General features: G+C 39.4%; 3 protein-coding genes and 1 non-coding gene across 5 annotated transcripts; 2 read left to right on the top strand and 2 right to left on the bottom strand.

Moving 5' to 3' along the window:
* The first annotated feature begins 61 nt into the window (after nucleotides 1-61).
* zgc:163057 (Hemoglobin subunit alpha-D-like) lies at nucleotides 62-2,427 on the top strand. 2 transcript variants are annotated; one of them, XM_005939102.3, is made up of 4 exons: nucleotides 62-188; nucleotides 308-451; nucleotides 916-1,120; nucleotides 2,096-2,427. In XM_005939102.3, exons 2-4 carry the CDS (start codon nucleotides 360-362, stop codon nucleotides 2,222-2,224), a joined length of 426 nt encoding a protein of 141 aa, XP_005939164.1. In that variant the 5' UTR covers nucleotides 62-188; nucleotides 308-359; the 3' UTR covers nucleotides 2,225-2,427. The 2 variants fall into 2 exon arrangements, with proteins under 2 accessions (XP_005939164.1, XP_005939163.1); XM_005939101.3 differs by having other exon boundaries at nucleotides 96-451.
* A 6,356-nt stretch (nucleotides 2,428-8,783) lies between these two features.
* Nucleotides 8,784-9,570, bottom strand: hbbe2 (hemoglobin beta embryonic-2). The gene is made up of 3 exons (XM_005939099.2): nucleotides 9,408-9,570; nucleotides 9,105-9,327; nucleotides 8,784-9,014 (listed from the first exon to the last, which is right to left on the bottom strand). Exons 1-3 carry the CDS (start codon nucleotides 9,497-9,499, stop codon nucleotides 8,886-8,888), a joined length of 444 nt encoding a protein of 147 aa, XP_005939161.1. The 5' UTR covers nucleotides 9,500-9,570; the 3' UTR covers nucleotides 8,784-8,885.
* A 1,858-nt stretch (nucleotides 9,571-11,428) lies between these two features.
* hbae5 (hemoglobin, alpha embryonic 5) lies at nucleotides 11,429-12,513 on the top strand. Its single transcript, XM_005939100.3, has 3 exons — nucleotides 11,429-11,590; nucleotides 11,859-12,066; nucleotides 12,304-12,513. Exons 1-3 carry the CDS (start codon nucleotides 11,496-11,498, stop codon nucleotides 12,430-12,432), a joined length of 432 nt encoding a protein of 143 aa, XP_005939162.1. The 5' UTR covers nucleotides 11,429-11,495; the 3' UTR covers nucleotides 12,433-12,513.
* trnai-uau lies at nucleotides 11,731-11,824 on the bottom strand. Its single transcript has 2 exons — nucleotides 11,787-11,824; nucleotides 11,731-11,766 (listed from the first exon to the last, which is right to left on the bottom strand). It is a non-coding gene; the product is annotated as a tRNA-Ile (tRNA).
* Nucleotides 12,514-12,589: the final 76 nt, after the last annotated feature.

The raw sequence follows: 12,589 nt of genomic DNA, 5'->3' as shown, positions 1-12,589 counted from the left end.
TACAGCTGCACCTTGAGCTCTACCCCACCAATGATATGGTAAATATGCAGTGTGACGCACATACGGTAGCAGATAGTGTATGGTGTGTCGCCCGCACCCTGCCCTGGCTGCGGTCTGATAACACAGAGGCAGAGAGAGACAACACATCTGCTGAGAGGTCAACCAGTACAAGCTGTTTTCTTCAGACAGTAGGAACTATTACTTTTGCTCTTTCACTCATCCTTCTTTTTTAGCATTTAGGTTAACAGGTTAATGCAGCGACAAAAAATGGTTGATTAGTTTCTTGTTTGTTTTTTTGTCTGTAAAGACCTAACACTTTGGATATTTGGCTACAGTGGTTCTGTGTATGATAGGCCACAATGTTGTCCAATAAGGAAAAAGACTTAATTAAGGAAATATGGGAAAGACTGACTCCTGTGGCAGCAGAGATTGGAGCAGATGCACTCCTTAGGTAGGTTGAGACTTACCTGTGTAACCTTCATACTTTACTGCATTGTCTTTAAATGGTTTTGCATGAAGATTTAGGCTCCTACACACAAAGTAACATCTTCAGTAAGAGTGTGTGTTGTGATAAATAGATTCCTCTACCAATAAGCTTTCATTTCAGTTTGCAGATGTTAGTATTAGATTTTAGTATTGTTACGTGATTTCCTAGCCATTACTAAAGTAAGTAGTTACTGCAAACAAATCCCGCAAGAGAATGTAACGCTTATCTAGTGCTCACTGCTGGGTAATTCCTGAAGTCTCTAATAGGGATTTCAAGGTGTTGGCAATGATCCGAGATCATTTTAGAAACTTGTGGGCCTCGAGTTCACACAAATGATAGTTGGTGACCAAAGACAGTCAACATGTAGCACTTACTCTGTTGCTCCTATCATATCAGCATGGAAATAATTTCACTTTTCCCTTCTTAAGGATGTTTGCTTCTTATCCGGGCACCAAGACATATTTTTCCCATCTAGACATCAGTCCTAACTCCTCCCACCTGCTTTCTCACGGGAAGAAGATAGTCCTGGCTATAGCTGAGGGGGCCCAAGACATCAGTCAGCTAACTGTCACCCTGGCTCCCCTGCAGACTCTGCACGCCTACCAGCTTCGGGTAGACCCCAGAAACTTTAAGGTGCCTAAACACCTCAGACCTATTTACAGCCCTTCCATCCCCTTCTTGCATTGGATTTTTTTTTAATTTACTTTTAATCTTTTAATCAGAGATAATCAGTTTTTTGTTATTCAGATTTTCCTATTAAGTATATCTACTAATCCAGTAAAGCCTGAACCACGAAATAATTGCCAGAAACGCATGTATCAAATATGATGCACTTGCTACAGGGTTAATATATATACTTGTGCAATTTCTTTGTTGTATGCTATAAGGCGTACAGGTGACTGCAATGTATGAAATTGTATTTATTTGTGCATTTTAATTCTGCATGCAAAAGATAATCCTATTAGTATGTAGGGATTTTTTCAGTAATTCTATAATAGAGTTTAACTAAACTAAAAAGAAAACAACAGATTTACTAACTGTAAGTCTGCTGCTGTTTTGTTTTTCCAGCCTGTTCAGATGACAAATCAACTAGTTTGTTTTATGGAGGAGGGAAAAAATGGAAAAATGTTTTTTTTTAATCTTTTGACAGCACTAATTAAAATAAATAATACATTTGATTAAATGAGTTCCTCCAGGAATATTGAAATGGGGTGCAAAAAGGCAGTATGTGAACCAGTCGGGAAATCTGAAAAATGGTTAAAAAAAAATTATAAGTGAACAAAATGACAATGTGTATAAGTGTACGGTATTGTATTATACATATATGACAATTGTGGATGTTTGGGGAATTACAAGCTGTGAAACTAGCCGTTGTGAGGCGAGAGGGTGAGGAGGAGACGATATTTTTAATGCATTGTTTGGCACTTAAAATTATCAGACATGCTTTCTGTGCAAATTACACAATACTACATCACTATATTAACAATAACACACTGAGGACGACAAATGGCAGTGTGTGGGTTCATGATTTTCAGAAAACTGACACATACTATAAATGATGTAAGTATGTTGTTCACTTTTTACCAATCTTTTGTGTTTCTCCTGCAGCTGCTGTCGCACAGTATGCTCGTCAGCCTTGCCTGTTACTTGGGGGATGAATTCACACCGGTGGCTCACGCCGCCATGGACAAGTACCTGTCAGCGTTTGCTGCTGTTCTTGCTGAGAAATACAGATGAGACTCAAGCACTGGGTTTCCAGAAAGCATACGAGGCATTTATGATGCTATGTAAAATCTTTTTGTTTTTCTCTGTATGTGTCACTGTCATTACTTTGTTACATTTTTTTAATGGTAAAAAATGTGCAATTCGTGTGTTAGTTTTTGTGCTGTTATATTATCAAATAAAAACAAATCGAATCTGTGGTTTTCCACGCATTATCATATCACGTTCAAAATGCATTGTGTTGATCATTTTCAAGGAATTCATCATTTGACTGAGTTAAGTTTTTTTAGTTGCTCACCGTCATGTCAGCTGATAATTTACATTATTTTACTTAAGCAAGCTTTCCTACTGTAAAATATTTTCATAATAAATAATACAACTACAAAGGCACATTTAATATTAAATCTAATCTGTTTTTTGTTTTATTGTTTTATTTTTCTAGTATTACAGAAACAAAGGATTCAGGTTTTAACACCAGTGAATTGGGAGGACTCTCCAGGTTTATCTATGGACCTCAAATAAAGTATTTACGGTACACAGAGCAACAGTGCCCCCATTTGGTAAACTGGTGGTAATACAGATGCATGCTGATGCAATATTCAAAGCAGCTCATAGACAAGATGTTAAATGTCAGTTTTTTAGATATTTAAGTGAAATAACTTCTGTAATTTACAGACATCTTTGTGGTGAGGTTGATTACACAAAAATTAACTTTTTTTAGGATTGCCAAAACGTGCTAATACTCTTTTTTACTTAATGGGAGTGTAAATGTTTTTAATATCATGACAGCAGAATGAACTGCATTCATTTCTTCATCCTTGCTTTTACCTTTGCTGGGTTGTTGTTGTTGTTGTTGTTGTTGTTGTTGTTGTTGTTGTTGTTGTTGTTGTTGTTGTTGTTGTTGTTGTTGTTGTTTTTAACGTTTTGAGTTGATTGTAGCAGTCATCTCATGTGAAGAGCATGAGAGATAATTTATGCCTTCTGTTTGTATCTGCGCACGGTTGTAATTTTACAATCTACATTTTACAGGCTACATAGTCCAAATAATGCCAAATTACTCATAATTTAGGAGCTGTACTACGCTTAAGTTAAAATCCTCAGACTTCTTTCCCAGCAAAGTAAAAATGCACAGGCTTGATAGTTCCTGTGAACCCTAAACTTGCAGAGACTGGTGTTCTCACCTTTGGTTCTTATCTGTAGCTTCGCGTATGTGAAAATCCATGAGTCAGACAAGGTTGAAATATTTTTAATGAGAGGGAAAAAAGACAAAACATCAGAGACACAGATGGAATTTTTATACACCTGACATCTGTGAGGACCGTGCCCTGTTGGCCTGAAGTAAGAGTCTGCTTGAAGCAATCTTAGCATTAAAATGACTGGGAGACTGTGCAATATGTAAGGAAGCAGTTACAGTTAGAGCACATGCTGAAGAGTAGGTGGGGTGTGGGTGTAGATGAGATTGGTAGAGGAAGGGCAGGTGATTGGGGGGATTTGAGAAGATGAGAGTTGGAGATAGGGAGGGTGAAGGGAGCTACTGTTGTTCAAACGTTGAGCAATCAGCAGTCTCCTCCACCTTTCGGCTGCTGTATTGAAATGTAGTACTGTGGGACACCCTAAAACGTACATTTTTCTTCATAACTCACTAATAAATAATACATTTTCTATCATTTTAATAATAATAATATTACAGTAATATTACATTTAATGTAAGATGTCAGAATATCTAATTATGTGAGGGTTTTTTAAAAAATAATAATTTTTATATAGTTAAAAACCAGGTGTAGATGTCAGGTACGCAGTGGGGGGAATAATTATTTGATCCTGGGGTAAATTTGTACGTTTGTAATTTGCAGGTTTACTGTACAGTGACTGTACAGAATATCAAACAAAAATCTAGAAAAACACATGAGACAAACATTATAAATTCATTTTCAGGTCACTGAGGAAATGATTATTTGATCCCTACAGTCCAGCCAGAATTCTGTTTGTGCTCATTTCTTTGGAAGTGAGAAAAATACAAATTCACCAGAGAATAAAACAATTATTTCATCTGTACCATCAGACTTCTGTTCTAACGTCATGAAATGTGACCTCCTTGCAAGTAAAAGTGACCCTAGGTAATTTTGAAGAGTCTAATTCAATCTTTACCACACCAAATATTCGTTGGTATCATAGACATGTTCACAATTTCTCTTAAGAATATTGTTTGAATACATGAATTAGATACTTTTTAAAAACCCAAATAGCCTGTGTTTAATAAGGAGCTGTGATTTAGCTCTTCAATACACCATTTTTCAATGTCATTTGGTGAAAAATATTTTTTTTATTGACAGAAAAGTTTATTCTCGTGGAAAGATACGGTCCTTTTGTTGGGCCTGATTTTACAGTCATGACTCCAGATGTACATTTACAAAAGTTACTAAAGTGGAAGAAAATAAAAACTGTAACTGGTGATCTCTCTCTGGGCATTTGTTCTCGGTAGGTTATGAAGATATTCTTCGATCGCTATGTGTTTGTAGTTTTACTTTTTCAGGGTTGAGTTAGCACGTTTATTGTGTAATGTATTTTCTGAAATTATACGTTTTTGTTTTCCATTATTTCCTCAAATGTGAAAAGCATAAATATCTACTTCTATCTTGTTGGTAATGTTTAAAAACACAGAAGGAGCCCGTTTAATCTTTCGTATTAAACATGAAGCTGCTGTGAGGACGTTGAACACGGCGCTGTCTCTGGTGCTGAAATTAGTTTGATTCCACTGCACTTAGCTATAATTTTGTATTTTCTAATTAGTTGTTTTTGTATTCAGTGTCTTTTTTTCATTCATTTTTTTAAGTGTAGTGTAGGGTTTTTTTCTGTTAATTCAGATTTTTTTTCCACACCTCATTTTAGTTTGTAGCTTAGCTTCGGTTATCTACATGAACTCTTCTGTAAATAAACACAAATATCTTTATGCCCAGTTTGTGGTGTATAAATAGCTCTATTGTAAAGATGTGTAGAGGTGAAGGGCTAATTGATCAAGTAGTGGGGCGGTCACGTGCCCGCCCAAGTCCATGGGTTCACTGTTGAGTTCTCATTCATTTCTGGGGCTATTCCGCCACATTTGATAGTTTGCGTTATTCAGCTATAACTGAATAAAGTAATCAAATGTAAAGTCATCCGCCTGACCATTTTTATCACTGCCAATTCTATCACAGCACCCTGCTGCTTTTCTGTTTCTTTCCCCGTAGGATTGTCTCCCACTTCTTTAATGTCATCTCTCTCCCTTACCTATCCTCTTGTGAATTATGAATTCCGCCGTTTTTTACAGGCTTAATGTCAGAGTTACAGATATATGGGACAGCTCAGGAACGGCACTGTATCACAAAGTCTTCCACCGTGTAAACCTGAAATCAGTGTTGCAGCTGACCTGTTCCGCTGTGGAGAAGAACAGCTATTGAACGGCTTAGATTTAAGACATTAATCTTAGACACTTCCACCCTTTGAGTCCCGTCAAAACTTTCAGTTTCGTTTGTTACAGATTAGAGGGAAGAAGGAAACAATAGTCTAACGCGAAACTTACCGCTGTGGGGAAAGGGGGGGACACGCGTCATTTCGGTTGTAAGATATGCGATAGTTGATGTGTGTTCATTTATTGGAAGCAAGTGCGTAATTGTGACTGGTGGGTGGCCCAAAGCTGTGAGCGGAATGCTAAATCTTTGGCTCTGTCCTCTAACTTGGTCCTTCCTGCTGCAGTGGGCAGACAGAGATTTTAATGTTGCATTAATGTATTTTCTATCATTAAAAAGGGGTAGGTGTCAATGTGACTGTGTTAGTGCGCAATCTGCAGAAAAAATAAAAAACATGGGCAGTGTGAGCATTTACGCATGAGACACATTAGCTATGTCTTCATTGCTAAATAGAGGGGTCGGGATCTGACGGTAAATGATGTTTGGTGTTCTTCTCGGTATAGCACAGGTCAGCTATACACATGGATGTCAGGTTTATGATGGAATAGTTTATAACAGTGTAGCTCTCCTCTGGATAAATCTTGCGCTCCACCTCAGTCTTGTTCCCCTGGAACACACTCATTCGCGGTGCTTTCTAACAAAATACTTCAACCTTACAGAAAACCATGCTGGTTCTTCTTCCGCCTCCTCTCATTTATCTTAACAGCAGAGACAAACCCCTGCAAATCTCTCATTTGCACTCCCTGGTATGGTGTGTACACTTTTGAGCAACTAATCTGCGCTGGACATTGGCAGGCAATTATGGATTACTGATTCCATCTTTGCAATTAAATTAGCCCAATATTATATAACCCAAAGAGCGTTCCACTCATCATTCTGACAGCTCTGATAGCTATAGTTCAATTAAACTATTGACCTAACTAACTGCAGTTATTTAGTGTCACTCCGATGCCCTCAAGTAGCACCACACCTTTACCTATATAGCTTCAAAGATTATGAATTAATAATTATGGGAAAAGGTAGACAGTTGATACTGATTTCAGTGCTTTCATTTTTTGTCTCTTTTCTAAACATAATACAGCGTTCCTGCGGGAAAGTAACAGTAATCTAATTTTTCTGCTCTTGCTCTTGACGAAGGCGGTCGCACTTTTCTCCTCTCCTCCTCCTCTCCCTTAGCTTCCCTGCTTAGCCTCTTATGTCCTTGTCTAGTCTCGTGTTTTTTGTATAACTTTTCCTTGGAACACTCTCTCACAGTCTGTTCTCTAAAACCTAAAAGAGGAATTATGGATTGGATCAACTGGTCCCTAGATGCAATTGACACCCCTTTCTCAACGAGAAGTTTGGGCTTGGGTGAGCCTGAGTGCTGAAGATATTTACCTATTCGGAACCATGGTAACAGGGTTCTGGCTAATCGGAGCTGGCTTGGCCCTGACTTATCGAAGAATTAAGAAAGCGGAACCGGCTGTTCAAACCCCCACAAGGCTGCCCGCTGGGATTGGAACGATGGGAGAGGCGTGAGTTTCTCAAAATGGGCTCATTGAGTGCAGCACGGATAAGATCTTGGAGATGCGGCTGCTGTGAATTCTCCGAATAAGATCTCTGACTGCAGACTGGATACATCTCGGAAGGGCTAGCTCGGAATAACATCTCTGGGCGCAAATTGGATGACATCTTGGGGGGGGCACACTGCCGTGAGTTCTCAGAAATCTGCTCCTTGAGCACAAGAAATGACAACATCACAGAACGCAAGTATGGCGAAGCTCGCGGCTCTCCAACGGGAGATTGAGAGACCAGTGTTGGACTGTAGAACTGCTTTGAAATTCATATGAGCTGTTCGCACTAAAGTGAAAACACCATCACTTATGCGGATACCCCTTTGGCGCCAGCTGCAAGGCTGGAGCTGAACAACAACACCCTGATAACCACTGTGTTTAGACTGTTCCTTCCCATTCCATGCAAGGCCACCTGGGTTGGCTGGAAGACTGTTTACTTAGCCTAGCAGGGCGAAGGACACTGTCTCAGCTGAACTCTGGACACGCACACACATACATATACACTGATATGCACACACTCATCCCCCCTCCCTTTCCAAACGCCTTCGACGCTTATTCCCTTCTGATGCTGACGGTGGATCAAGGAGACCAGCGCACAGGCTGCAGGCCCGGATGCACTGTCTAAATCGGCTGTCTCTCACCCTTTACCCACCCCTGTTGCTTGTCATGTGTTTCTTTGGTGTATTTAGAGTTTTTTTCATGTGCTATGTGCAGAGGTGTTTTTTTCTGTTCTCAAACTGATCTCCCTGTTGGAGCTCAGTCTGGGAGGAGTCATTTTTTTCTCCTTATCTTTCCTCATGTGGTGCATTTTCCATTGTTATACCTCTCTGACCTGTCTTCCCCATGTGATGTTTGTGTAATGTATGTATGGTCAGAAGGGTAAGATGGCGCCGCCATTATGTGCAATAGGTCGGCAGCCTTATGAAATTTCCCCTTGTGGGACTAATAAACGTATATCAAATCAAATCAAATTACCATTTTTGCAATAGTAATCCCTTACTTTACTTACTACTAGAAAAAAGTAATCGGATTACAGTAACTCGTTACAAGTAACTGCCCATCTCTGATTGAGAGTGAGGAGAGCGGCATAAACAGTGAAATAGAAAGTGCAAGCAAGATAAATAAAGTACATTTAAAAAAATATAATCTTAAAATTAAATGCATGTATGTTTGTTTGTTCCAGTTGTAATTTACAACAAATCCCCAGCTGTGCACGCAATTCATCGCCCAACAGAAAATGAAATAAACAAAGTAGTATCTAGTACTCTCGTTAGAATGAAGAACAGCCTGTTACTGGTCATTTTGCGGTTATGGTTGTTTTTACTTACAAATCCTATAAAATATATGGTTTGTATTTTGGAGTTGTTATTATTTATTAGTTTAGGTTTTTTTTTATAACCTTTGGAAGAGTGAAATCCGCTCTCATATTTCGCCATGTTACAGTCTAAAAACATAAAAGCACTAACGAGATCCTTTATTTGCCCTCTACTCAGCATCCAGCCCCCCAGTGTGATATAAGATATAACCTATAAGCATGTGTAAAATTAAAAAAAAATACAATGGGAAAACGTAAACTTTGCTTCAGTGGGCCTTTATTTCTTTTTTGAGGTGATCCATAACATATTGAAACAGGCGTTAGATCTCCTTCTGGCTTCCAGATGCAGACGGATCTACATTTTAGTGGTACTGCTTTCCGAGAGCGGACACCACCACGGCCAAGAACTTCTGGAAGGTAGCCTGAACCTCTGGGGTGAAAGCGGAACCCAGTTTTCCAGCAATAACAATGGTCAGGCAGTCAGAAAGCAGCTGCATGGAGAAAGAAAAAAAAAGACATAAGAAAATGTCGTGTTTGCATTAAAAAGAAGAAGAAGAAGAAAGGCGGGTTCTGAGGTTTACCTTGAAGTTGTCGGGGTCGACGTGCAGCTTCTCTGAGTGCAGGACGCTCAGCTCGGCGTAGGTGGCTTTAATGTTGTCCAAGTTCTTCAGAGCGCGGTCCAGACCGTGGAGCACTTTGATTCCGTGGGCAGCGACTTTCGGGTTGGTGCTGATGGCTTCGGCGTTGTAGAGGTTACCGAAGGAAGAGAAATACCTCTGAGTCCAGGGGTAAACGACCAGACACCTGCAAGGGAGAAACACACGTGAGTTTGGCCACAGGGCACGTCATAGGAAGGATTGTCCTCTTGCAGATGTGTTCCTTACCTGACCAGAGCCTTGGGCCCAACGTCGTTATAGTCCAGGTTGGAAAAGATGTTGGAGATGATGCTGCGTTCGTTTTCGCTCCACTCAACCATGGTGGCGTTTGATTATGATTTTTTTTCTTCAGGCTTGAAGGAAAAGGCTGAATAGTGCTTCACTAGACCCCCTGCATCTATTTAAATGCGTCGAAGCTCCCCCACCCCAAATGAGAAGTCTGCTGTGATAGGCTGGAGATGATGCGCGTGAGATAAACTGCAGACTTCACCAGAAGTTTCTGGATTTGTTGATACGGTTTTGTTATTCGTGTCCTGCGCAATTTTAGCAAAGCCAAAAACAAAAATTCAATTAGCGCAGTTATTGTGCGGCCAAAGATTCCAAAGCCCAATATTTTATGCCCAAATTATTCTATTACAGTTATTTCAAATGCAGTCCTCAAGTCTCTGATAATTCTTATTATTATTTTTATTTATTTTATTTATTCAGCTATTATTAGCTGAATCCTGAGTTGCTGTTGATTTTTTTTTTATTATTTTATTTATTTTTTTATTTATTTTTTATTTTTTTATTTTACTTTTAAACAAATCACACAGAGGATAAAATTCATAAAATGCAAAAAAGGCCTTTTGAAAATTATCTGTCAACATTGATTAAAGTGCGTCCCCCACTTTTTAAAATCTAAATAAAGTGTGTATATATGTTTAAATGTGAATTCTGATTTTTTTTAAAAATATGGAAATGCATAATTCGTCTGTATCTGCCTGATATTATACAAATAAAGGTTCAACAACTTCACATCTTCACAAAAATATCAACATTATATAGAAATATAAGTAAAAAGGCTAAACATTTATGCGGAGAAAAATGAAAGAATTTATTTATTTATTTAGTCTTTATTTGTCTTTATTTTAAATGTGAGGGATGGTTGCCAAGCAGCTCGAGAGTGTTTGACGCTCTTTAAGTTATATCTGGTAAACCACACCGGTGTTATCTGCAGCAGCGAACCCCCCTCCACCCAAACCCCCCTGCGTCCACAGATGCATGTGTTTTGATTAAGAACACTTGAGCTGGCTGATAAAGGCCGTCTGCTCTATTTTCTACCACTGATAGGAACTTATTTTATGGCCCGAGCCAAAAAAGAAAAAAAAAATGCTGAATTAAAAAATTAAATCTGATAAATCTGAGAAAGCTTTAAACAGCTTCAATTTGATAAGAAGAGCTGTTTTTTAATCTTGTATTTTTAGCATATCCTAGATCCACCGAGTGTACTTGCATATATTATAGAATTTTGCGCTCTTTTCTGTAAGTGCGTAATGTGCATGCACGCATTTTTGTAACTCCCACCTGCATCCATAAATGACCCACATTCTTTGCGATCACGAAATCTGTTTTTTTAAAATAGATCATTTTCTTATACTTATATTGTACTTCATTGGTAAAATTGTTTAAATGATGATCACATCACGAAAATATACTTAATTTTTTTATTGATTGATTTAAGTAGTACGAATCGAATCGAATCGAATTGTTTTGTAAATATTCAAAATGATCATTATTATTATTACTACTACTATTACTATAATTTACTTGGTTCAGGCCTCAGTAAAGCTGGAAGTAATAGAAAAATGTGTTCAGTTTTATGAATCAATCAGTTTTATTGGCATTAATTTCACAGCAACTCCTTAGACACGAGTTCACTCATTGTTCTTAGAACTGTAGACTTTCTGCACATGATATCACTCCGCCTAAGATGTTCTCCACTCATCAGTCATCAGGGGACCATGTGCTTCACCTCTAACTTCTCACAAACTTGCAAAGCAGAAAATGTGGTTACGTTGCACTTTTGGTATCCTACACGAAAAAATGCAGAGTGTTTTTGCAAATTCACACCCAAGATGTCACCAGCCGATATCACCCTCTGCGTTGGCCTAAAGCCAAACAAGTTTCTATCAGGTCCGGTGAATGAGTCCTATCTGCGTCACAGCTTGTGGCTTGGTATCAGATGCCCTGGGTGTGACCCAGGGGGGCAACTGAATTTAAGCAGAGCTCCTCGCCGGGTAGCATCATCAGAGAGAGAGAGACAACCAATCCAACATGAGTCTGACTGAGAAAGACAAGGCTGCCGTCAAGGCACTCTGGGCCAAGGTCTCCAAGGCTGTGGATACTGTTGGAGGCGAAGCTTTGGGCAGGTAAGGCTGTATAGGCACTTCTTTATTGAATTCAGTTCAATTGAATTTTATTTATACAGCGCCAAATTACAGCAACAGTCGCCTCAAATATTTAAACAGACTTCAGATTAACATGACTTCGACTACTTAAAATAAGATCGTGCTTCAGGTGAGGCTCGAACTCACAACCTCGGCATACCTCTGCAGGCTACTGTCTTATAAGTACCGCGCGCTGACCGATTGCGCCACTGGAGCTTGTGACCCACGATGTTCATCTCTGCTTCCACAGGATGCTCCTCGTGTATCCGCAAACCAAGACTTACTTCTCCCACTGGCCGGACCTGAATCCCGGTTCTGAGCCCGTGATGGTTCACGGAAAGCTGATCTTGGGTGGAGTCACTGAGGCCGTGTCCAAGATTGACAACCTGAGTGGCGGCCTGCTGGAACTGAGCGAGCTGCACGCCTTCAAGCTGAGGGTGGATCCATCTAACTTCAAGGTAAGACGCGGATCATGTGCATATGCGATTTCAGTTATAAACAGAGGTTATTGTCTATTCCTATTTCACGCACGGTTAATTTATGTAATAAAGTAATCCAACATATTGAAAAGATTGTTTTTAAGAAGATTCGAGTTTATTGACTATGCATTTGTACTAACAAACAGTCTGTTTATTAAAAGCGATTTCTGCCGAGCAAACTTCATATTTGGTGTAAACTGTTTCCTCTCTCTGCAGATCCTGGCTCAGTCCCTTATGGTGGTGATCGCCACTATGTTCCCTAAAGATTTCACCCCGGAAACTCATGTCGCCTTCGACAAATTCTTGGCCGCCGTGGCCCTGGGTCTCTCTGAGAAATACCGTTGAGATGTCGGCAGTGAAAAGCGCAGTTTGTGACCATTAAAATCATGGTTGGAAAACGAAAATAAAGCATGTCGCCAAAAATAATCCTGCTCTGTGTGTGTGTGTTTTTCTTTTTTTAAATATCTCACTGTGTCGTTTCACACCTGCACACGTGACACTG

Source organism: Haplochromis burtoni, unplaced genomic scaffold (assembly GCF_018398535.1).
Source record: "Haplochromis burtoni strain Fernald_Lab_line unplaced genomic scaffold, NCSU_Asbu1 Contig_257, whole genome shotgun sequence".
NCBI lineage: Eukaryota > Metazoa > Chordata > Actinopteri > Cichliformes > Cichlidae > Haplochromis > Haplochromis burtoni.
Note: the sequence above shows the minus strand (reverse complement) of the source record. Positions and strands in the feature narration are given on the sequence as shown.